The sequence below is a fragment of the Labrus bergylta genome, chromosome 15, assembly GCF_963930695.1.
Source record: "Labrus bergylta chromosome 15, fLabBer1.1, whole genome shotgun sequence".
NCBI classification, from domain to species: domain Eukaryota; kingdom Metazoa; phylum Chordata; class Actinopteri; order Labriformes; family Labridae; genus Labrus; species Labrus bergylta.
In genome coordinates, this window is record NC_089209.1 from 19222958 (window position 1) to 19248790 (window position 25833).

At 39.5% G+C, this 25833-nt stretch overlaps 1 protein-coding gene across 1 annotated transcript; it reads left to right on the forward strand.

Moving 5' to 3' along the window:
• The first annotated feature begins 1383 nt into the window (after positions 1 to 1383).
• LOC136182759 (uncharacterized) lies at positions 1384 to 22873 on the forward strand. Its single transcript, XM_065964047.1, has 6 exons — positions 1384 to 1605; positions 3199 to 3309; positions 10121 to 10292; positions 17367 to 17491; positions 22187 to 22359; positions 22471 to 22873. Exons 3-6 carry the CDS (start codon positions 10164 to 10166, stop codon positions 22569 to 22571), a joined length of 528 nt encoding a protein of 175 aa, XP_065820119.1. The 5' UTR covers positions 1384 to 1605; positions 3199 to 3309; positions 10121 to 10163; the 3' UTR covers positions 22572 to 22873.
• The last annotated feature ends 2960 nt before the right edge of the window (positions 22874 to 25833 follow it).

The window sequence follows — 25833 nt, forward strand, 5'->3', positions numbered from 1 at the left end:
CAAAGAGGGTGAGAAATAAATAGAAAGAAACGGGATGAAATACTAAGATTAATCTGCTGACTTCACCTGAGGCTCCAGGAGCTCATCTCACCCAGAACTTCCAGCAGATACGTTTACATTGAGAGTCCGATCCGGCTCCGTGCACCCTCGTCCGTCAACACCCACAGGCTGCATTCTCTGTGCGTGTAATTGTAAAATGCAACTTACATGCATCGGATGTGCGAAAGCAGCCGTGTTGAGTTGGGAAATGTGTGTCAGGTGAATAGTTGACCGCAGTTAAATAGGTTCACAAGTGTAGACGTTTCCTAATATCAAAAGTTACCCTATCAATTCCATAGTCAATACATACGGGTCATTTCTGACCCATGTGTGTAAACTAGATGTTATAATACAAAACGTATATTTCTTCAGGAACAGTAAACTGTTACTTTAAAGTAAGAAAGGAACAATTTAAATAATGATTTGTTGTAATCAAAAACAAGATATTTAAAGAATACCTGGAATATTAAATGATAAAATACATTCATTTAAAAATTATAGCAAAGAAACACTCAGCCATGCATGAAATTAAATAGGGAATGAAAACGGGTCATTTTGGACCCATATTGTGCATTAGAATGGTAGTGATATAGAATTTTTTTTTTTAAGTAATAAAGGAAAAATGAAAAGAAAAAACTCAGCCGGGTCACGTGTTGTGCATCAAAGGGTTAAAAACAAATCTCTGAAAGTTGAAGGTTTAGGAGCAGTATTTCTGCAACTATAAATCTTTTTATTTTATTTTAAATAAACTTTGGTTCAAATGATTTCCACTATGGAGGAGTTTCTTAAAGTTGTAATAGCAAAACTGCAGTGACCAATGTATGTTCAACCTCAAGTGAACTACTATTAGCTACACTTGCAACGTCATATGTAAATATGCATTTCTAATTTTTGTCTCCAGATATCAGATAAAGAAAACTTTTCACATTTCAACAGTCTGCAGTTTCTTTTTCACCATAGCTCCTGAAGGCAGCATGAGATCTGGTCTGTACTCTTGATTGTTAGCCACAGGAGTCTCCAAAGACTAAAACCTGTTTGAGGAAGAATGATCACTTTTCACCTTCTGTACCCCTGGCTGTCCAATGAGCACGCCACTGCACCAGCCGGGACCAGAGATCATTTCTACGTTCTTTTTTTTGTACTCCATTCAAACATAAAAAAAACAGGAAAACATTGCTTGGCATCCTGTCACTGTGTTGCAGCAGGCCAACAGATCTGCTCCCAGGGCTCAGTTTTTTTGTGTTCTTTCTCTGAACCGGGGTCTTTGAGGTGCACAAGTTCCTCTCTCTCTGTGTATCCCCTGCTCCCTCCCCCACGGCTCAGTCCAGGCTGGTTGACAGCAGTGAGGCTTGGGCAGCTCAGCTCAGGAGGAGTATAAAGCGTCCTCTTCATGGTTTATTCTCTGAGGATATATGAAGCAACCACTGTCTTACAGACTGAAATCAGGGCAGAGAGAGACTCGAGAGGTCTCCAGGACTTCTGATACCTCAATGAGCTGATTTTCTCGGGGTAGGCTCTTAACAATCACAGCCTCTTATATTTCTGCAGACGTCTCGACAGTCTGAGGTATGTTCAAGAGACTTTTTGGATTGCTTCTTGAAAGAAATCAATGCTTGACTGGGTTGCACATGAATCTGAAAGTTTGAATCCTCATGAATTATAGTTTGTTCAGAACAGGGAGACTAGATAAGTGGCCTGAAGGCCTGACGGTGATCATGACATTATGAACCTGTCATTTATTCACGGTAGCTAATAACCTGAGCTGGACATGTTAAAAAAATATTAAACACTTTGAAAAAAATGGATGGTTCCTCATCTCCAATTGTGTAAATAAAAAGAGAAAAATGTAAAATAATAAATTGTATGGTAAATAAATAAGTAATTTTAAATATCATTCAATTGAATTCAACCTTTTCGGGCTCCAATCTCAATTTCAAAATATATAAATCATTTCATTTGTTTATGTAAAATAAGAATTGTTATAATGATCATAAATATCATTATTGCTGTTGATGATTAACTGCACCAAATAATAAAAAAATTAATTGAATAATTAATAAAGAATTGCTTCATAAAGACTCATAAGGAAATGTGCAACATCTTGCAGACACAATGTAACATGATGCAGATGATAAAAATAACAATATAAAATAACAACTGCCATGTTTTTAATTTACATTCAAATGACGGCCACATCTTTTGAAAATAGTATAAGAATAATCTCAGATTTGCAGGTATTTAACATTAAATTGTCAAGGTTGTTGTAAAACATGAATTTTTCAAAACTTCTTTTCAAGAAAAGTAAAATTATAATTCTAAAAATGTAATGGAAATGGTGAATTACAAAAAAAGGCTTATTACGAGCTCTTTAATATTTCATGTTTAGGCTCAGTGAGTGCAAATAAACAGATAGAGGGTGTAACCAAGCCTTTGTAATTATAATGATAATAAAAATACAAAATAATGACTGTATATTTTGAACTATTTTGATATAGAGAGGTGATCTAAATTATAATAAATAAAGTGAAATAAATTTGCCCATAAGGGGGGATAAAGGGAAAAGCTTTCTGGGCCCAGTCACACAGGGAGGGTCCATGGCGGTTAGCAAAAACATGGTCCATCTTAATCTGAGCAACAATTACTTATTTTATTCCCCCTCTTCTTAAAATGATATGAGCCTTTTTGTTGTTACTGGCGGAAGAGAGAGGGACCAGAGGGAGCTAATGTTAGCCAGGAAGCTAGCGCTAACACTATTGATCGAATGTGCATACGTGGGTTTAACTCACCCGGGGTGAGCCCATTCACTGTCATTTCCTCAAACAGGCCTGAAGATAAGGTTAGAAATTAAAGCATGTAAATAAATCTATAAATTATAAAGAAAAGTATTTTACCTTTTATTTTTTATGTATTTAATAGAATGCTTTGAGCAAAACGTATTGTAAAACTTCAAATAAAAGCCCATTTTAAGGCCTCGCCCCTTTTACTAGCCTGCTGATGCTGCAAATTTTGACAAAAACAGACTCAATTAGAGGTCTGTGTACACCTTGTTTTGTTGTCATTTCCTATTGTCGTGTTGCGCATGTTCATGTCATGTTCTTGAGTTTAAGTTTTTTTTCCCTTTTGATCTTTTATTCATTATCTTTGTTACACTGCATTTAGGTCCTCCATCTTTGTTTTTGAAACTCAAGACTTGTGACGCATATCTTAATTTTTGGACCGATATAAGAGGTGCACTGAAACTGAAGCTGTTTGCTTTGAAAGATAACTTTTGTAAGTATTTATTCTGGCTTTACTTTTAGCATACTCTTCTTATTCTGATGCAAGATGAAATGGAAATTCTTAAATGTCCTGACTATTGAAAAGCTTTTTTAATGTCTGTTTTATTACACAGACAGAGCTGTTCTGATGCTTTAATATGAAATTTCATTTGATTAAAAAAAAGTAATCTAATTTAATAAGTAATCAAGACAATAATCATCTATGATTAAACATATATTGCAAAACAACAACAAACAAATGACACCTTGAATTTTGGGATTTGTTTTAGTATTATAGTTATACATTAGTCAATTATTGTCGTTAATTTTAATTTAATCTTGGAGGCATCCAAGATTGTCATCCAATTAGTCATCTTGCTGATAAAAAGAACAAACAAAATACAATTGGATTTTTATTTGTTACATAGTGTGTAAAACAACACAAAAAATGTGTTGTATTGAAGTCTCTGTCCAAGCTTTAGAAATAAATGTGTCAGAGTTGTGCATGGCGTTATCGATCAGCTAACACAGTTTGTTTAACTGTGAGGGGAGAATTGATTGTAGTTTAAAAGAGAACAAAAAGGTCAGAGTGACGATGAACTCAGTTTCTTTTTTGCTACCAAACACTGAATGTCATCCAACTGTACACCAAACGGGATGATTGCACATTGACTCATGCTGCAGAAACACAGGATTAACCAGAACACATTAGAAAGAAAACAAAAGTGATGTGAGGAACAATTCCAAAAGTCCTGAAACACTTTTGGCCTTGTTACTGTCGTTACTTTTTATTTCACAAGTTACAACATCTGTCACATCTTCTCTACCATTTGTCAGTTACTCTATTTACTTTATTTATATACCAATTCAACAACAATAGCAACATATTTAAAACACTAAGAAAATCAGAATAATAAAAAGTTCAAAATTATTAACTCAAAATAATTAGTTAAAATGTTAACAAAACGTAAAAACAAAAAAAAAAAAATGGCCAAGGATAATGCCATTAAAAAAAAAGTTATTCAAACCTTTCCTTTTCTTTCTTCTTTGCCCTGGAAGATTTAATTATCAAATTATTGTTTTACTCCTCATTTTGTATTTTAACATGTTGCTTGTTTTTTCATTATCTAAAATACTCTTGTAGAAATCTAAATAGAAACACAAGGCTAAGTCAAATCTCCCTAAACACGTTCTGATGAGTCCCCAGAGATTAACTTTTTGCTTGTGAGTTGATTCTTTCATAATTTTGAATACATTTGGATTTGTTACTACAAACAAATTATGATTTATTCCTCTTATGGAGGCTGAATGAAATTTTTTTCATTAAAAATGTTTTCCCTTTCCGCATGACCAAAATATGCAGATGTTATTTTAACCTATTTGATGTTTCTATTAGTTATAGTTTTACATGGAAACTAAATGGTGGCTCCTTAACAAATGTAGAACCCTAAAATGGCTCCAAGTTCAGTAACCTATGGTGTGCTGCCTCGCCCTTCTGCTGTAGCCAATCACAGCTCAGTAAGAGGACTTACTACGCCTTATAGTAAGGGAGGCAGAGTGTGCTCTGATAGGTTACTGGAAACCATTGGCCCCAGCACCCAGATGCTTTACAGTAGAGTTACTAGGCTGAACAGCAGAGTATACCCTGTTTTCATTCCCCCTCTGGCTGTGTCGACCAATCAGGTAGAGCCAACTCAGACGTTCAGAAATGTAGTAAACAGCTTAGAGGCAGGGAAATACACTAGCACACTTTAGCTCTTTTTGCAGGCAAAAATATTCTCAGAAACTGTTGAACAATATTACCTGTAGATAGTTTTTGTCTACTCACAACATAAAAAACCCCAAACTATGTCTTATACCTGAACCCATTTTACTCGGCTGTGCCTCAGCACACTCCACGCGAAACCCAAGAATGGGGACGCCATGTGCAGTTTCATGGTCCTCATGGTTGATGAGTTGTTTTAGGGGGCCGTAGTTGTCCTTTCCATCAGGCATTCAGGTGTGTCTGCACGGCTAAGAGGGAGGCGGCCATTGTTCGCTGACAGAGTGAGTTCTCTGTCTCCCTCTCTTACTTTCTCTATTCAAGGGGCAAAAGGGTGGTGTGCACTGTGGCTGATTGGAAGTGAGAGCCTTAACAGTCTCTGGACACTGTTAAATTCAAACTACTGTGTGTTCACTCTTCACTGTCCATGCTCACAAAGTGATCAGATAGCTGGCCATTTGGAGAGAAAGAGATGGATGACAGACGAGGCAAACATGAATATGAACGTACGGCTCACTGTAACTCATGCTACTGCAGTATCTCGTTCTAGTACAACAGACATTTTGTCAAAAACTGGATCTCTTATTGTGTTTTTCTTCTCTTCTGTATTCAGCATGTTTAATAACCAGGTCATTTTCTCTCTGCTCATTCATTCTTTGATACAAAAACTCTGAAGTATGCAGCTCTCATTTAAAAGACTTTCATCAAAGTGAGCCTCTGAGTTGCACCTTATTTGTCATGAGTCTTTATTCTGTATAATTTCATCTGCTGAATGAATTCAGAGCTGAGCTCACAGTGTCAGTCAGGAGAATGAAGGCACTAAATGAGAGCATATTTCTACCTAACAGACGGCTGAGTGTCGTACTGGAATAATTAAATTTCTGCTTTGAGTCTGACATGAACTCAGATCACCTCCTTTATTTCTGCACTAATGGCTTTCACCATTACATTCATAAGTCTGATCAGTTCCTGACGTTTAATGGCTGGATTGAAGAGTAAAGCAAAAATAAGAACAAAAAGTAGGCCTACGTTCTGACCAGGGGAAGATTGTCCACCTTATTTATTTAAAGCATCATGTATCTTTCTTTATATTTTCCAAAATTTGGTGTTGGGATTTGCGCATAGACCGCTGTTTTCATAATAATCGACTTCTAAAGGTCAACTCTTTGCTGAGTATGGCCCTTGTTCAAAGCCGAATCATTTTATTTCAACATGAATAATACATCAACAGTCTCTGTTGTCAGCTCACTTCTCTTTTAGATGCTTTATTATATCATTCAGCTTCTCTTTATTTAAGTTGTAGCTCAGCAGTGAACATTAGCAGAGGTCATATTCACTCATTAAATATCTCTCCATAATAATGAAAGCTTTTGTAACCATTCCCAGTCATATGTTATTCACAAGCATGCTTTGGGTATTGTAGGCCCTATATTTCTCAGTACAGTATAAAATATAGTCCCTTGTTGAAACCTTTCAACAAATTTGCACATTTCACTTCTCAGATAATGATCAGGAGTTGAAGTTTACAGACCTGAAAATAATAGTTGAAGGCAAAGAGTTTGAAGTCCACCAAAATGTTCTAGCTTCCTGCAGCTTGTATTTCAAGGACCTGGTGAAAAGGTTTGCCTTCTCTTCCCCCCCCCCCTCACACCAGCTCTTGATCCAATCTGTTCTTTTCATAGGGCGCATTGGTGTCGCTTCTACCTGTAGACTGCAAGTTGTTTTAGTCACTGTGGTTGTGTTTTAACTTGTGTTTTAATGGGGATGTGTTTGTTCTCATTTGCATGTCAAGGGATGAGGTAAATAAAGTAAAAAACAAGAACAGAGAGACACATAGCCCCAAGCTGTATAGCTAGAAGGCCTTAGGGATGTGTCATGCTGCCCCCACAGTGAAGCTCATGAAAGAGAGAGCTGCTCATCAGCTGCTAAACTCACTCTGATACTCCTGTTCCTCCTGAATGTGAACACAGTAGAGGAACCACAGAGCTGGATTGCTCATCTCAATGACAGCTCCGCTCTGAATAAAAAATAGACTCTGAGTCCTCCTTTGACCTTGACAATAGCAAAGCAGCTCCCTGAGAGATTGAAGTGACTTTGGAGGGAACTGAACCCCTTTGCTGGACAACCTGTCCATCACATTGTCTCATCTGGGCCTCTTCTTCACCACATCATATAATTTATGTGTAAAGACAGGACCCCTGAAATATAGGGTCCCCGAAAGGAGCAGCTGAAACCATTACCCTCCCCTTCAAAGGGCAGCTTCACATAGCAGGGAGACAGATCATCTTGAGTAATTCTGTTTGACTCCTCCATATTTTCCAGTTAGTTTACTCTGCAGGTATTTAATTTAAGACTGCTGCATGTCTGGACAGTAGTGATGTAAAAAGCGCAAGTCTTTAAGCCGTCCTGACTCAAGCTGTCATGTTTTTTATTTCTCTCTCTCTTTCTCTCTCTCTCTCTCTCTCTCTCTGTCTGTGTGTAAGCCCAGGACTTCTCTAGGTGTGTGAGTCACAGAGTGTTATCAGCTGGTTGAGACCTGTGTTAAAGCCCATTGCAGTGTTTGGACCTTTGTAATAATGCAGCTGAGTCATGAGAGCCCTGCGCAGCCCTCAGGAGAAGACAGGACAATATGATACAGTCCTGTCACAGCAACCGTTTTTTTCTACCTCCCATAAAACAGCCTTAAAAGTACAATTTTTCAAACACTCAAAGGCAGGGTTGGTCATTTTTGAAAAACTAGCATGATTTTGAAAGTAAATGGTGTTGTTGAGCTTTAACTGTAGCTTGACTTCACTGTTTATGTAAATGTATTGAGGTGTCATTATGTCTCAATATAACCTAACGTTTGTGTATCGAGTTCGATCACTCCAATGTGTGCCAGTGGTGTGGGTTCACACATGGACTGAGGTTTGGGTTTTTAAACTCTCCCACTGTCACCCTCTCACCCTCTCCCCCTGCCCTTTGTCCTCCAAAACCTCTGACACAAATTTACTATTACTAACTTTTAAATCGAGGTTGAAGACTCACCTGTTTACAGCTGCCTTTAATTGAACAATTTTAAAAAGATTTTAAACTTTAACTCTGCACTGTAACTTTTAACTCTTTTTATATTTTTACTTTATTAATTTCAATTAATTTCATTGTAATTATTTTCATTTGAACATATCTTCAGATTTAATAATTTCAGTGATTTTTAAATGGTCTATTTTAATGTTTCTTTTTTCCTCTGTCATGATTCTTTTGATGACTTGTGTGAAGCGCTGTGAATTGCCTTGTTGTTGAAATGTGCTATATTAATAAACTTGCCTTGCCTAACAGATAGCTTTGAATTATCCTTAATTATTCCAAATGCTATGTATCTATCATTGGTTTATTTGTCTATTTCATGATGTGACAGAACTTGTTAGTCATTTTTAGCCCAGACAGATCATTTGTTGTATTTGAATTCTCCTCTATCTGAACACTTATCTCAGCAGTGTGAGTATTTTCACAGAATAGATGGACTTGGAACAAGCTCAATGTATTCCCTGTAAATGAGATTTTTATTTAGATAGCTGTATTTGGAAGTGTGTGTTTGTATGTGGGTGAGTGTGTGTTATTTGCATCTCCCCTCTTTCCTCGCCAACAGTCTGAAAGTCTCTGCAGATTTCAAGACTTCCTCTTGAATGAGTGGTGCATTTTTCATAAACAGATATCTTTTCCTGAGTGTGCCCAGCATCCTTTCTCTCTCCTCCTCTGTCCCTCCTGACTTCCTCTCTCAATCTTCTTAAATTCTGCAATCAGTTGCAGCATGAATATCCACGTCTTTGAAGAAGCTCAGGAAAAAAGTCATTTCAGGAATACAAGTGCTCAGACAAAACAAATTGCCACTTTAGCTGGTTCCTATTCCACTGATTGAATAGGTTGATGAGTGAGCTATTTTTTAAAATCTTTTTTTCCACTCACTCTTTTCTCCCTCCATCATTTTAACCCTGAACAACAACCCCCTTTCATTTGTTTCTGTCTGATTGTCCCCTTATAACACTTGCTGTTTTTTTTTTACTTTGCAGAAAGAAAAGGAGAAACTTTCTTGGTTTTTCCAGCTTAAGTCCATCCGGAGACAAATGTAATAGCCTTTATTTTGATTTTAGATGTCCTTCTCCCCTCTAACCTCCAGAGTGTGCTTGAAAATGATGACTAATGTCTCAGTTCATACACTACAGGCTGCTGATGAGTATTGCAGCAGGTACACATGTTCTGTTTAAGTGTGATGGTGGATGCTGGCTCCCTGTGGAAGAACTGTCTCACCCTGCCTCCCTTCCTTCTTCTGTTTCTTCCTCACCCTCCTCTTTCATCTCCCCCAAAACTCTCCTCTTTCATCTTCACTCTGACCATTACATCCACCTGTCTCGACTTGTTTGTTTTGCTGTCTTAGTCTCATTAAACGCTGACTGTGTGTCATGATCTCTAATCAATTTAACTGGCTCCAAGAGAAAGGAAAAGACACAGAAACACACACACAAAGAGACAGAGCTGTATATTTGCACTAACATGAGTGACAGAAGAAAACAGCCTCCATCCATCTTCATACAGGCTACTTTTCATATCAAATCTGCAGCTGAAAAAAGAGAGACATAGTAGTTGCGGCACGAGTTACGCAGAGCTTTGATTCCATTTATTTTGCCCTTGAGTGGATTATTTTTTCACATGGGACATTAAACACGGGTGGTGAGCTGTTATTCAACTCCCTCATACCTCCTGTATGTGAACAAAACCCTGACGTTTAATCCCATGAATTCAGACCCTCAGCCCTCTGAAACTACGCATTCATAACAGCACACATAGAAAGCATGACACAAAGAAATACTGTTTGTTTGTCCACAAGTCATCAGTTAGTAAGTTAAAACTCATAAGTTAAAATGTAGAAAAGCAACCAAAGTTCTATTTATGTTCTCTATTGATGGCCTTGGATGTATTTTTAGGTGTTGGTGTTGGATCTGTGTCCTCCTCATTTCTTTTTATTGTTTTTATTGTTTTTTCTTCTCATGTAAATCCCCTTTCTCTGCCATGATTGGTTGATCAGGTTGTCGGGGGAGACGAGGAGTGGCGAGGTGCTGGAGCTGACCATGAGCAACATCAGCGCCGGCATTCTGGAGATGCTGCTCGAGTTGGTCAATGCAAAGACTCTGCTGGAGGCCGCCAACAAGTTCCAGTTCAACACCTTATGTCTGCGTCTCCCTCCTCAACCCTCCAAGGTATAGGAGCAGCTCAGAGCACAGGAGTGTGTGTGTGACATTTGCTTAGAACAGTCTACACAAGTACTTCTCACATCAGACATTACAAGGACCTTTCTATACATATGCATATCCATACATATTCAAAACATTTTCAAAGCGAGCAGAAGTGTGAGAAACCTGCCTGATGACGCTCTCAGTCCGGCATGGTGCACCTGAACTTCTCCCACAGGAGCAGATTTATAAAAGGCCAGGGCAAAATTGTCACTTCAATTTCAAATCATCTGTTCTAAACCATGATGGAATCAATGGACTGATACTCAGACGAGGTGAAGTGAAGGCGAGGACCTTTAGAACCTCAAGGAGTCACATGAAAAGCAAACAACATGTTTTAGATTTTAGTGGGTGACCAATGAAAATGCTGAAAATGTCAGGGTTTGTATTCAATTGAATGAATTGTTTTCATGTGTCTGGAACACAAGGGAAGGTCATGTTAGTTAAAAGGTCAGCGTCTTGAAAGGAGTGAAAAAAGAGGATGGAAAACATGGGAGCCCTTTGTAGCCCTCATTGCCAGTGATACATCAATCAATCAGTGGACAAGATCCATGACATTTCTGTTGATTTGAAGAGTTGGAATACATTTCAATGTGCTTTACTTCAGAAAAAGAAAAATTGATACAATGTTTGTTACACACTAAAAGCAGAACAGCAAACATTTCCAAGAACTAATTTACCAATATGACATTTAATTAAAGACCTTAGGGGTTCAGGCAAATAAAAACATATTTCTTTGTTCAAGCAACTCTGAGAATTTATTATGATGCAGGATGCATTAAAGGAGAACATTTGATCTCTGTCATCTGCATTGAAAAAGCTCTGACCAGCTCAGTCGGGCAGACTCCTGCAATCTCGCAGTCTAATGGAGAGGTGCAGAGGTGACTTACTGAGATGACGTAGCAAAAAAAATAAAAGGCAGAAATGGGAAAGGCAGAAGACAGAAATGGGACATATTCCTCGGTTGTCTTAACAGCCCAGCGCACTGGTTCCTGAGATGAGACAACCAGGTCACCCTGTCGTAGAGGAGTGGAGGGAAAAGAGTTGGAGTGAGAAAAAAGAAGCAGAGCAGGACAGAAACGAGCGAGGAGGAAAAGTAATAAGAAAAAACCCCCTGTGTTCTAATCTGATATCCAGGAGATGAGTCCTCTGTGACATCCAGGCAGCAGAGGTGTGATTTAGCTCTTGACCAAACTCAGATCATCCGTGTGTGTGTGTGTGTGTGTGTGTGTGTGTGTGTGTGTGTGTGTGCGCGTGTGTGTGTGTCTGACCATGATAAATGACCGGCAGGCCTGTAGAGACGACACAAGAGGAGTAGAGCAGAGAGACTGTAGACTGCTCCCATCATGCCTCAGGAGGAGATCATGTGAGCCTGAAGGGTTCAGTTTACACGCATGGTCCAGCATCAGCTCATCATTCCCTTCTCCCTGTGTGGAGTCAGAGAGCAGCAGGAAATCACTCCCCCCAGAACCTGTGACACTTTTTAATGACATGTCAGGAAGAATGTCACAGCACTGCTGCAAAACTCAGACAGGGAAGGAGGAAAAGCTTTAAGCCTTCAGCCGTGTTTGTGTATGTATGGATTCATCTTTGTGTCTGAGCTGTGCGTTGTAAGCAGCGGGCTACAGGGTGGAAAACTGGTTTATTGAAGTTGCAGGGTAATTGATATGCAATTTTCTCTCTCTCTGCTCTGCTGTCACTAACATGGGATGGCACCAGAAAACAGTCCAGACATCGCCCAGAGACGGAGTGAGAGCATTCGAGCGTTAATAATAGTTTGTTATGAGGCACAAAGACACTGAGTGACGGAAGATAACTGTTTCAGTTTTCTTGGAATGAAGATGGTTGAAGGTTTGTCCAGACAGAGTCTATCGGCTATGTCTGGGTGTTGATTTTATTGAAGAGGAGTGTGACCGCTTGATGACAGGGACACTTTAAGTAACTGATGTAAACGTACTGAAGAAGAATGAATCCATAACAATTATTCTTTTGAAACTATTTCTGGCTTGTCTTTGTTTTGCTGATTATAAAATCAATGTTGCTGTGTTTGAATGTTTTTTCATCATAATAGTCCAGGCTCTGTGAAATCTCTCACCAGGCAACTCGACCTGACAAAATAGATTGATTAATTGGCTCCTTAAAAACAAATTTAGCAGCTGCAAGGATAGGTAGAGCTACAATATGTATTCGGTTTGGTATGCTTTGGCGCCCACCAAAGGCCTCTGAGTGCAACTGCACCATTGTAAAAACATTGCTGGTATGCCTACCTCTACTAGACAATGTGTGCTAAGGCAAAGACATGTGAGAGGCCAAACAACCATGTCCACAAGGTACAATGATAATACTCAATTCTGCACTCTGCTAGCATCTTCAGCCTGTTGTTTGCAAACTGTTTGCATGTGTATGTGTATTCTCATCCTCATCTGAGGCCTTTGTCGTCCCAAAGCACCCGCACTCCTGATGTGTGCAGCCACTTGAACCGCAGTCGTTCGACCACGACTTCATATCCAGAGCGAGTCAGAGAAGTCTCATTTCCACTAGGCTGCTTTGTAAACACACAGAGGCTACTTGAGCTCTACAGTGCATAGAGAACAAACAAATGATGCTATCTGTTCACAAGACACAATTTTTGTATCTCTCCCAGGGTTAATGAGGAATAAGAAAAGAGGGAGAAGATGCAAGATTTCACTGGACGTCAAAGATAACTCGTGAGTTTAAAAATAGGCCAGAAAGTTTAAGTTAGTTAGTCATGTGAATATCATTATGTCAAATGAAATTAACAGAAGGAAGCACCAATTTCTTTTTAGGGATGAAGTCATGCTGAAATTGGCCTCAGAGAAACCACATTGCACCTGTCAGTTAATGCTCAGGGCAGCAGTGAGCGTCTGGCTTCCGCTTCATCTCTCGCCATCCCCCCTTACAGCCTTCTGGCTGACACAAACACATAGTCAGGCTGATTTTAATACACAAACACACTCTTCATTTCTTGAACACGAGTGAAGTGCCATTTTGGAGAACATATTTTACCCGCCCATTAAGAGTCACCAGAAAATAACGCTCTTGCATGTTTTCACACACTTACCTACACACACTTAACACTGGTCATTTCACCTGAGTGGTAAGCTCTGTGTTCATACAGAGCTTACCACTAAAGTGTCTGATTGCGTATTTTTCATTTATATAATTAATTAATTCAACCTCTATTAATACTCAAGAGATCATAATAAAATGCATCTTCTGTCTGCCCTCAGCAAAGCAACTAGATATGACCGCTTATATGTGATTTATTTGACGACGCTTTAGCCCTGAGTCAGCACAAACACACACTCTTATACACACACAAAGCAGATAGTCCTCACTGACAGCAGTGAAATAGGAAACGCTCAGCGGACATTTGTCATCAGTGTCACAGGATGGCGGTTTCCCTGCTGCTTCTCTGCTGCCTCTGACAGATGTGAGAGGCTCCCTGTTAGACACATTATCCCTGCCTTTCACCAGACTCAACCTATCCACATCCCCTGTCCACCTCTCTCAATGTGTGTGAACGTTTGTGTTTGTGTGTGTGTGTGTGAGTCAGAAAAATGAGTTTTGCTGGGTTGAGTTTTTCTTTGCAATAGATGCATTATGATGCAGACACTGAGACTGTTGTCCTGGTGGGTTTGTGTGGGCATTTGTCACACAGAGACCATTAGAGAGGTGAAGTCACATTATGTTCTCTGGGTGTGTCAGAATAGTGCATAACCATAAGAAACCCTCATAAATGAACTTTGTCCAATGAAATTTGGAAATACAATAACTTTATGTAGTCAAAAGTAGGGTCTCCTTATAACCTAGGACTATGTTGGATACCGTTTCCATATGTTCCAAAAAAACACACACATAAACACACACACTGAACTACTCATCAAGTATGAAACACAAGACCATGGCATTTTTTTCCCCTTAATGCACAGACGCCAGGTGGTGGCTGGCTGTGCGTGATGGCCGTAGAGGATGTTGGAGATGAGTCAGATACATGCTGCCTCCTCTCTCTGCTGAGTGCAAACTTAACTCACTGGTCTCATTGATGTGAGGACTAATATTTACCACACATGCATACCCACGGACATTAAAACTTTACATCACAATGATTTTACGTCATTTATATGCTATCTATATCCATCCCAGCATGCACTGCACCTGCAACAGATACACCCATTATCGGCCATGTCTCCTGCCCCTGACTTTGACTATAAAAGCTATAAACTATATTTGCAACATGCAATCAAAAGACTAAATTCAAATCTGTCCACCTGCTGTTCCAAATAGGAGCAAGATTTTCACATGTGCTCCCAGATTTTCAGCACATTTATTCCCCCTGCCTCACTGAGGGCACCACCTGGCTAAAACTTCCCCACGTACAGCTTTAATTTATCCCACAGGGTCAGAACAGTCAGTGGTGGAGCTACTTCAGATGACCTGCAGATACTAATGTATAATCTCATGAGCCAAAATAGACTTTAAATACATCAAAATGAAATGTACTCCTCCTTCAACTGCAGACATGTAAAGGACGCTTGACTATAAAGGATTTGGTATCAAATATGATCTTTTATAATTTGTCCACACATTATTACTGGCATTGATAACGTGGTGTCGTTACACCAAAGTAGGTGATGTTGTGGCAGACCTGAGAGAAGCAGCTTGTAATAGAAAAGTGAAAGCAGTAAGCCTGAAGCTTACGTCTCCTCCATTAGAGTGTGAAATGACTCAGTAACTAGTGGGGCAAATCTCACACTGTGGAGGAACTTTAACTGGAAGTAGAAGTTTCTCCTGAGACACTTACTCTTCCCTGAATAATATCTTAGTGTGCTCAGCACCTTGCTTGACTTTACCTTCTTGTTGAGTGTTTATGTGGCATTGAGCTGTTTGTTTCATAAACTGTTGGATAGGCCATGTACAATCATGAAGAAAGAATTTGGCTTCAAGCAAAAAGGGAATGTCATAATCTGATTTCCCAGCCTGCCTTGGGACAGTTGCCTCCCCTCTCACATCTTTTCGTTTTCTCTTTAGTTCACTTTATCTAAACCCTTATTTAGACTTAAATGTCATTTCTCTTCTTGTGCCTTCTCCTCTCCTCTTTTACTCTCTGGTCTCAGGACATCAGTCTCAAACAGATGGGACACTTGCTGGAGTAATAAGGCCTCAGGTGGCTCAGGGAGATTACTAGACTGAGTGTCAGCTTATTTAGTTTTCTCTCCTAAATGATGTTTCTCTGAGTCTGCTGTTTTGTCGCTCTCTCCCTGCACGTCTGGGTCACCTTACTTTTAGTCAAAGGGTCATCGGGGTCAATCCTTCACCAAGCTCTCTGTTGCTCTGTGCAAGCTTGTTTACAGCTTCTACTGCTGACATAGGTCAGAATCCAATGGGGGCACAGACCGGCAGAAATTTGGTAACTCACACTCACACAAACACTTTGACAGAACTATAAGCTTGCCATGGAAACACTGGGATCTGCCACTAGACAGTAAATGCACACAAACTGTACATGCATGCACAGGCAACAATGGAGAAACGATGCACCCAAATAGTAGTTTACTTACTTACTTAACAAAAGTGAGAACTATTGGGTCATTTGGGTTCCATCATCATGCTCAAGGCCTCACCTCAGAAGACCCTTTTTTGGAAAACGTGCCTATTACAAGCATCAAAAAAATCTTGAAGTCTATCTATATATTTTTTAACCTTAAAGCCAAGCGTTTGTATCATCTCCTGATTGTACGGGATGATGAACAAAAATGATTTTAGTCGCCGTAGATGAAGACAATTTGATCCCTTCTTTTCAATGATCTTCATGCTCAAGACCTCACTCCTGAAAAGCCCTAAAAGGAAATGTTACAGGCCATACATTAGTATGCCCAAGCAAAGATATCTTACTGTCCTTCTCTGTCAACATGGTTTCCAGTGTTTTCACTTCCTCAGTCAATCTGATCAGTCGTTCCTGCTGCAATGTTAACTTTGTCAGCTCACCTTACATAAAGATTAGGGATCTTTTTAACTCAGCCAGGTCATCTGCGGTTGTCATTTCTTTGCTCCATGTTTTATTCTTTCCATTCAGAATTTGTTCTTTTCCTGCCGCTAGCCTGAGCCTGGTGGTAACTGGCTGCTGCCGGGACTCAGCCTGGCCTGCTGGTAGCTGGCTGCTGCTGGGCCTGAGCCTGTTGGGAACTGGCTGTTTCTGGACGTGCTGGTAGCTGGCTGCTGCTGGGTCTGAGCGTGGTGGTTGTTGACTGTTGGGACTTAGCCTGTCCTGGAGGAATCTGCCTGCTGCCGGGCGCTTTTCAATATAAATTATATATTATTTTTTTACCTTAAAGGCTGTAGCTAATGGTACTGCAACATCCGTTTTTTATCATATCTTGGCTTGTATGTGATATACTTGAATGTGTTCTTAATGTAGTTGTCGAAACACATTAGCTGTCGGTCAAAAGATTTAATTTGGGAGGATTTAAAGCAGAAGGTGTGAGCGGTAAGAGTCCCCCTGCAGCTTTGTTTGTCGGCTCTTAAAGCATAACTGAGCCATTTAGCAAATCTTACTGAAAACTTTTTTACTGAAAAAAATGTTTTTCAGCTTCGTATGCAATAGTTACAACATTTTAATAAATGTATTTCTCTTCAAGCTCTTCTAGCTATAAATGGAATTGTACACGATTGGAAACATTGTCATGCTGTATGAATAAAAAGCTGTCAGATGTTTTCTTGCGTTTTCATCTTTGCAGGAAAATTTCATCCTGCACAAGTACAGAAATAGAAAAGTTACAGAAGAAGGTACGTTGGCCTGAAGCTATGATGCTCCGACATTGACAGTAATTGATCGAATGGTCTCACTACCATCAGGAGTCCTCTCATTCTCAGCAAAAGCTTTTATCAAACATAAGAGATGGTTTCCCCCATCTTTTTTACGATTTCATAAAGCTATTGTACAGAAAAAAAGTTTTGGACTGATGTAAGTGTCTGATCTTCTGTGATTTTTTTATCATCCACCCGTCCTACCTGCTCAAGGTGGTGAATAACGAGGAGCTGATCCATTCGTCCAAGGCGTGTCGGGATCTGGTCAACAAGGCTAAGCGCTATCACATGCTGCCCCTAACACAGCAGGAGATGCAGACATCCAGCACTCGGACAAGGTTATCTGATGGTACACACACACTAACACACAAGCACACACACAGGGATCTTATTTGTCATGTGCATCTTATTTGGCCTGTTGTACCTGAGAACATGACGGTGGTGCTGCGATATGCTACCCAACCGAGTAATTCACACAAAACCAGAGGTGGGCACAGTTAATCAAAAATGAAACTTTGTTAACCGTCAATCCGTTACAAAGGACGTTAAATATGATAGCATTTAAGCAGTTAATAATAAACTGAAGTTAAAATGAAAATCCTCCAAGCATGCGGCCTGGGTTCAAATCTTCTTTCAATCAAAGCAAAATATTTAAAAATAAATAATAATAATATGATTGCGGTTAACATTCTGGAGGTTTGTCAGGTACTGAACACACCTACTGACTCTGTCACTGTAAACCAGCACATAAACATCTCCTAACAACTTTCAACACCAATGAAGGTCTGATTGTCTCTGACTAGACTCTTCTCCTCTGTTGCCCCCTGGTGGTGGAATGAACTTCCAAACTCCATTCGATCTGCAGAGTCCCTCTGCACTTTTAAGAAAAAGCTAAAGACCCAGCTCTTTCATGAATACCTACCGTCTCGATATTATTGATGATGATGATGGTTGTCACGATGGTTTTTGTTTGATAACGATGACTTATAAGATGGTTTCTATACTGATTAGAGCTCTCAAGGACTGCCGTCAATGCTGTGCTTTGCCTCTGTGCAATGCCTGTCAGCACCTGTGTGTCCAATCAGACTCAAAGCTGATCGTTTGTTCTTACTGACATTGTTCCCTTTTTTCTCTCTCTATGACCATAGGAGTTTTCCCTCAGGTTGTCCAGGACTCATTTCTTTCCCCTGTAAAGACCCGTCTGTATTATAGGCCTCACAACAGCACTGCTCACCAGTCAGCGCAAGTTATTTTCTGCTTGGGAGGATAAGGATAATTGCCCCAACAAATGTCATTTTATGGAGATATTGATTTACTTGCCAGCACTGTAGTCCGGCCAATTGATTTGTCAGTCGACAAACATTTTTGGGTAATTTTGTTAGGTTCATATTATCTTATCTTTAATTGGCTGGAATGCAGATGCATGAGGATTGACAAATAATAATTTGTTTCATTAGTTACACTCAATCCAATAGTTTCTCTTTGTTCTCCTCACTCTTCAAGCAAAGTCTGTCATGGCCCATTTTTAGTGTTTGGTATGTTCATATCATCAGTATTCTACAAACACATTAAGCAGGTGAAGTGTGAGTCCCAGCAGGTCGTGGTTCTGTACAACTGAATTATATGAATGCATAAATGCTGCAGGAATGATACATTCATGATGAATTAAATACCTACAAATATATTTTATACAGTGTTTATACTGTATACTTTTGTGTGCATACATGTTGCTCAGCCATCTATCTGCATTGAACAGGGAGAGCTCTGCCCAGTGTTTGCAGAGGTGTAGTGCAGGGTATATGTAGGTATACCCACTTATTTTTGAGTCTCCATGGAGTATACCCACTTCTAAATCTCCTCTGAATCACACCAATAATTGATTGACAATATGCAGTATATACAGTATGTTGCAGTTTTTTTCCTATGATGATGAAGGGATGACCAACCCACTGTGTCTCGGACTGGCTAGTCCAAACTAACTTAATATGCAAGAGTAGTCTTCATGTCACTGTTTATAATAGAGGCATTTTATTCTCTGCTGGATTAAAAAAAAACATTTGCAGGAAAAATGAAGAGAACAGTATCCCCACTTTTTTAGACACCCGACCACTATGTACGGTCACAGGAAGTTCAGCAGAGATGTCGGTCATTGCACATGTTCAAGCAGGACAGTGAAGATGATAAAGAAAAGACTGGAAGGAGGTTTTCAGGTTGATGGGGATTGTGTTTGACACTAAGAGGACAAACAAGTGAGGAGATGTGGGTGAACAGGAGGAGAGGTCAGGATGTGGTCAGAGAAAGGAAGGGCGAGCAAGGAACCTGGGGGGATCAGCGATAAAGTGTGAAGTGAAATGTTGTGCACTTATACACTTGGCCTTTTTTATAAGAGAAAGAAATAGGAAGGATCAAACTGTCAGCATTAAATCTAACTTATTCTTGTAAGAAAGACTTTAAATCAACAACCTTTCACATTTAGATTAAAATCTGTGAGCCACTATCAATATCTGCCGGAGTTCTCTTTCAAACAGTCCAAAAATTGGAAAAACACGGGTGTAGTCAAAGAATGCAGAGATGGTGTTTTATTTTTGTTGTAGCCAGCCTCCCAAAGAGCAGTGAAAAATATTTACAAAAAGTGCCAAGAATACGAAAACTGGAAAAATACAAAACAAAGACTGCCAAAGAGGCAATAGTCCCACATGAGCAAACAAAACCTGAGCAAAGACTACAACTCACGTTACCTACTCTGTGACCACAACTAGACTGACAAGAAAGACCCAAGCAGCCATCTTTTAAATCAGAAGCCCCTCCCACTTGGCGTTATGAACACATATTTTCTTATTAAATAAATAATTTTAACTTTTTATACTCATCTTTAACATAAATAATTTAAGAATTTAAATCAACATTTTAATTAACACCACAACAAAGTAGCCTATCTATGGAGATATGAAAACAAACAAATAATCAAATTGTTCAAATCATGTGACGCTGTAAGAGCGCTGTTCAGTCATTTAAATGTATACAATATAAAAGAGAGCACCCTTGGTCGTGCTATTAAACGGAGAGGGGACGGAGGATGATGGAGTGATTTACTGAGTGATTAGAAACAGTGGCAGAGAGGGAAAAGTTTGACGTGTGTCAGTGTGTCGGTGTGTGCGCTACCTGCGGTCATTGACGCAGCCGCTGTGTCCCAGAAAGTTAAAAAAATAAATAAGAAAAGATAACGTGCCGTTTTTTCATCACAATATTAACCATCATTTTAATTTGAATAGGATTTAAACTATTCATTTTGATAGATTAAACAAATGAGAGGGGTGTTAAAAGTTAATAAGTGTTCCTTAACTGTGTGGAACTTGTGACTCTGATAAACAATGCATAGAAATGAGGGCTGCTATAGAACCACACAAAATGTTGGTGATTTCAAAAATGACATTTATACAATTAATATGCAATTAACAAACGCATGTACCAAAACAATATTTAATCAGCAGCACAAGAAACCCAAAAAAACATACATATATTCTTAAGTTGTAAAAAGGCTGACATCTTAATGAGAACCTGCTCCATTAGCTGTGAGCTCAATAAATGTCATTGCTCTCTTGGCTTAATAGATCCAGCTGGATGGTATACAAACGCAATTTAATGTTTTCCTGCTGAATAGGTGTAAACATTTTTAATATCAAGTTAATATCAATATTTTTTTCATTTTCAGTCAATTTGACTTTGAATATCCTTTACATCGCCCCACATGTGACGCTGTGCTCGGCTCAGAGGAGAGTGGAGAGCGTCAGGGCAAACTGTGAACTCAACCCAGCACAGTGGAGTAGCGCTGAGACAAAATGAGTGTAATGACAAGGAGAAACAGAGGTCCAGCTTGACTCACACTGTTTCTCTGTCTCACACGCACACTCACACTGTTCAACCTATAAATATACTGAATGAGGGAATCCGTCAGTACCAGCCTATCTCTCTGTCCATCTGTAATCAAAAACTTGTAAATCTAAAGGCAGGTAAATACACATTTACACACACACAAAGAGTTTGAAAACATACACATAAAAAGAACACACACTGGCAATATCAGGGCATCAGTGATAAGAGCCTGAATATTCAGCAGGTCAACACCTATAATCCTGCTCATTTTATCTCTGTGATTTTTCTCCATACCAGATACGCTCACTTTAAAGGCTTTATATGCAATTTTTCACACTTAAATGTATCAAAAATGAAGTATGTCCGTTGTATATAACTCTCTGAGTCATGACTGTTTCCAATGAGTGAGAAGCTCCAGTCCCACTGGCTTTGTTGATATAGAAGCAATGTTTATCTAGCCGGCCCAGCCGCCCCCTTCTTTAGGCCCGCCCCTTGTGTATAAAAGCGCAGCCGCAGACCGCCCCTACACCGAGGGAAGAAGTGTTACAAATGGCGGACTCCAGTGCAAAGCGTACGACAGAAGACCTTCCACCGGCTGGTCCCCCACCTAAAAAATAACGGTCTTTTGCTAGAACAGCAGCAGACAAAGACCGGAGTAGAACTCAACAGATATATATATATAGTACAACGGAACTGGCTTCGAAGCGTTAGGCAACATCTGAATAGGCTAAGCCTTAGTAGTTGCAAAGCTAACGAGTTGCATATGAGCGGTTATGAACAGTTGGGTATTATTACGAAAACATATATGGTCGTTTGATTTTTTAATTTCCCTACTCCAGCTATGATGTAGCAGATACAGTAGTTAGAAATCTTGTATAGTAACGTCCAAGCTCAGGCTGTCTGTTGGCATGCTCTCGGCTAAACTACGGTGGGTCACTAATCTTAATAATGCTATCAGCTTGGCACTCATTATGCAGAAATCACATGAGGCTAAGTTTCGCAATGCTTTTGTTGTTGCTGTCATCATGTGATAAATACTTTACATGTAGCTACTGAGATTCTCTACAATACAGATGCATGAAAACAATGTTTTGGCTGGGGAGATCAAACTTACTGTTTCTAAGGATAATTGAATTCATGTGTGCTGTTATTTCTTTCAGATTTGAAAAGGGTCCTGCAGGCCAGGATTGTGTCGAGGAGGCTCTTTTCAGGAGCAGGGATGCCCCTGACAAGGGAACAGCGTCCAGACGACCCTCAGAAGCTTGGACCATTGGTACCCATTTCCCCCCACCCACTGCAGAACTTGCTGAGAAACAACTCAGACGAGGTCTTGGTATGTAATTCATAAAACATGTGAATTAACTAAAGAGTATTAGATGTGAATATTTGAATTAAATTTATAATAATTTACTTACAATTTGATATTTTTGGTCCCCATTTGCAGATCCAGCACAGCCTGACAACAAGAGCTGTTGTGAAAGCACATGGCCTCCTTTTGTACGAACATTCATCTGCAGTTTCTGGCTACAAGTACAGCTGCTGTAATATAGGAGGACCGCATGCTGTGGTAAAACCAGCAATTTGCTCCCCGCATCAAAATAAAAGTGCCTTTTGCTACGACCCTCGAACCAATCACTTCAAACGCACTTTTTTATTAATGCACTATGACTTTATGGACTTTGTCAAACAAATACCCATTTTGCACCAATGGTGCTGTTTTATCACAGGCTGCTAAGTTCAATAATATCAGCATGGTCTATTTTTTATTTTCAAGATGTACGAACACATTTTGCATTTTTTGTCTAAATGTTCACAGCATAATTTCAATAAATAAATACTTATCAACAGCTTTTTAATAGTTTTTTTTTTTCTGTAAATTGGTTGGCTTATTTTAGTCTGTATCTGTAAATGATGATCTTTTATTTTTAGAAGACTGCTTCAAATGTTTTTAATCTTTGTCCCCCCAAAAATTGAACTCAATTTCATTATGATAGTCACATGCTGTAATGACTATACTTGTCTGTGTAGACATGTCAAAAATATGCATACATGCTTCTGCTTTGTAAGTATTAACAGCTCACTATCATGTAATTATAAGCAAGAAGACTGTGGCTTACTTGTGTGTTTTCACTAGCTAATGCATAGAAGAGGAAACCTTTTACTTCCTACTAGAAAATGTGTGTGGTTTTCACAGATCATGAAGAGGCTATGCAAATGCAATAGATCAGACCTTTTACATCACAAAATTAGATTTATTAAAAAAATGCAACATTAAATAATTCTAACAGAATACAAAGCACTTCAAACAAGTTGGTGTTGGCATTTGATGCCCCATATGTGCATGTAGCCACATGTAAAAGAAGTTTTGCTAGTGGCCAGGAATATATCCAGTATACTGAGCATAGGGATCAGGCCACTTGTAATCCTCCACACACAGCAGCTGGGAATTACCAACCGGTTTCCCATATATAAAGCTTCTGTATGCAGCAAAGCGATACTCCCGGTTGTCTTGCGCTGGCTCCCTTGCCCTGCCAAGTAGAGTGTTGTCCTCCCTGAAGTTCCTGTGGACCCGCAAAACACCTTCATCAAGGCAGTAAAGAGCGAATGATGCCAAACGGCTGAAGCAATGGCCTCGGACACTCGACCGGCCCCGCGACCGGCTTCTCGTCGACGGTAGCTAGTCGCTGCAGCGTGCTTCAGCAGCCATACCGACATCCGACTGTAAAGAAATGGCAAACATTCAGAGGGATTCAAGTGAAAACACTTGTTTCTGGCATTTTACAATCACCGAAATTATGCTAATGGTAAAACTAGCAGTAGCAGTAGCAAACTGCAAGCTACAAATTACTTTCGCCTACTCCGGAGTATAAAAAAAAAATAGCTCCTAACACAGGTGCATATCTTCGGGATATAAAAAATAACACTTGACATTACTAAAAACGTCTTACTTACCTCGTTACTTGACATTTTTCCATAAGAAAGCTTTTACAAGGGAAATGTCATCCACCGCTGGAGCTTGACTCCTTGCGAACGCGAGTTGAGGGGGGTTGGAGTCGGAGGTGTGTTGCTGGAGTAGAGAGGGAGGCTACCGTATGGAGGAGGTGTGGCCAAACAGCCGTTTGTTTTGATTTCATGCTGGTGCTCAAGGGCGACATCTACTGGATCAAAAAATCTCATATAAAGCCTTTAAAGCCTTTAAAGCCCCCTAAATTGTATGTTTTAATGTTAAATTGCATCCCTTTTTGCATGTCTTTCTGCAGGATTTAAGCTGCTCTCTATATTTGTTAGAATGTAAATAAACACTGTAAATCATCTTCACACCTGCAGCATGCTGCAAGCAAAATAATACAATAAATAAAGGTCCAAAATTGCTGAATGTCAACAGATCAGCTGTAAAACAGCTTTGCCTGCACCCGCAGTTTGAAGGAAACAATACCTTTGTCAATTTTCTCTTTGGCTGCACAGCATCATCACACACACAACACACACCAAAAAGCAGGAGGATCCTTGCAGGTTAGCTTTTGGTAGTATGGAAAGACAATTATGAGCAGTGCAGTGGTTTTAATATTTTTCTTCCTATTACTTTGTCAATTATTCAGTTTCTCTTTTGGAGCCAATGTGGGGAGATATCTCTCTGTTTCATGTCTGAAATTGGAAAACAATGATGCAGGAGAGTGTGCCAAAAATATTGAAATTGTTCTGTGTGAAAAGTGCCCTTCAGCTCATCCTTTTCTGATTCTATTTGTGGAGTCTGAGATGATATTTTGAGTAGAAGCAGTGAGCAGGGGAGAGAGGAAGTTGGAGGCAGTTATTCAGTCATAGAATTTGAGTATGAGGTTTTCATATTCCTTACTGCTTGGCAGTGAAATTTCATGTAAACAATTCCATCCATCATCACTTCTGCCAAAATAAAGGTTTTGTCCAATTGACCTTCTGTCAGTCTGAGCTGCAGAGGAGGAGGGAGAGGTAGATGGAGAGAGCGAGGGGGGGGTGGGGGAACAATCCCCTCCTTTAACTAGAAAACTTAACTAACTCTGTTCCTCAAGCTGCATTTCAAGCTCAGACTGGAAACGTAAAGCTTTTACAAGAAGATGGATCAGTCTCTGCACTTTGACTCGATGTACTTTCTGGAAGGCTGTTTGGCCTCTTCACTGTTCAGTGGGCAGAGGGAACCTGGTTACAGGTCACTACATGTGCCAATGGTGAGGATGTTGTGCTTTGGTCTGTATATCATCATCAACCTTTATTTAAGTTCTCTGAGAGATCATTGAGGGCGACCCTCATTTACAATGATGCCGAGAAAACATAAATGATAAACAACGAGAAATGAGATAAAGCTACTACAGAAAATAAAATCAATAAAAGAGCATTAAGAACAATAAAATATATACACTAAAAAAATGTAAAAGCTTGAAATTACTACAGTGATAAGTCAGTAATTAAAATCAAATAAAACAGTTACAGTCAGGTATTGGGTGGTTAAAAATAATATTTCTAAAGTGTCCATAAGGGATAAAAGTGCTCAAATTCAGGTCCTGTTGTAAAATATTCCAGGAGTTTGCAGCACTAACACTTAAAGCAGTTTTCCCCAGGTCAGTCCTGGCATGAGGAACCTGGAGAACCAGCCTCTCTCTCTCTCAGGTTAAAAATGGACCAGGGTTCAGCTGTAACAAGGAGGTGATATATGATGGAAGCTTTCCAGTAAGGGCTTTATAGATAAAAAGATGCCGGTGTTTATTGCGTCTCTCAGTGAGGGAGGGCCAACCAACTTTATTATGAAGAATGCAGTGGTGAGTCAAGTAGCTAT

Bases quoted from the DNA above. Each gene is read 5' to 3' on its own strand.
- LOC136182759 (XM_065964047.1), top strand. From the start codon at position 10,164: ATGAGCAACATCAGCGCCGGCATTCTGGAGATGCTGCTCGAGTTGGTC. The intron at 10,293-17,366 runs GTATAGGAGCAG...TACCTGCTCAAG, and splicing joins TCCCTCCTCAACCCTCCAAG to GTGGTGAATAACGAGGAGCT. The intron at 17,492-22,186 runs GTTATCTGATGG...TATTTCTTTCAG, and splicing joins ACATCCAGCACTCGGACAAG to ATTTGAAAAGGGTCCTGCAG.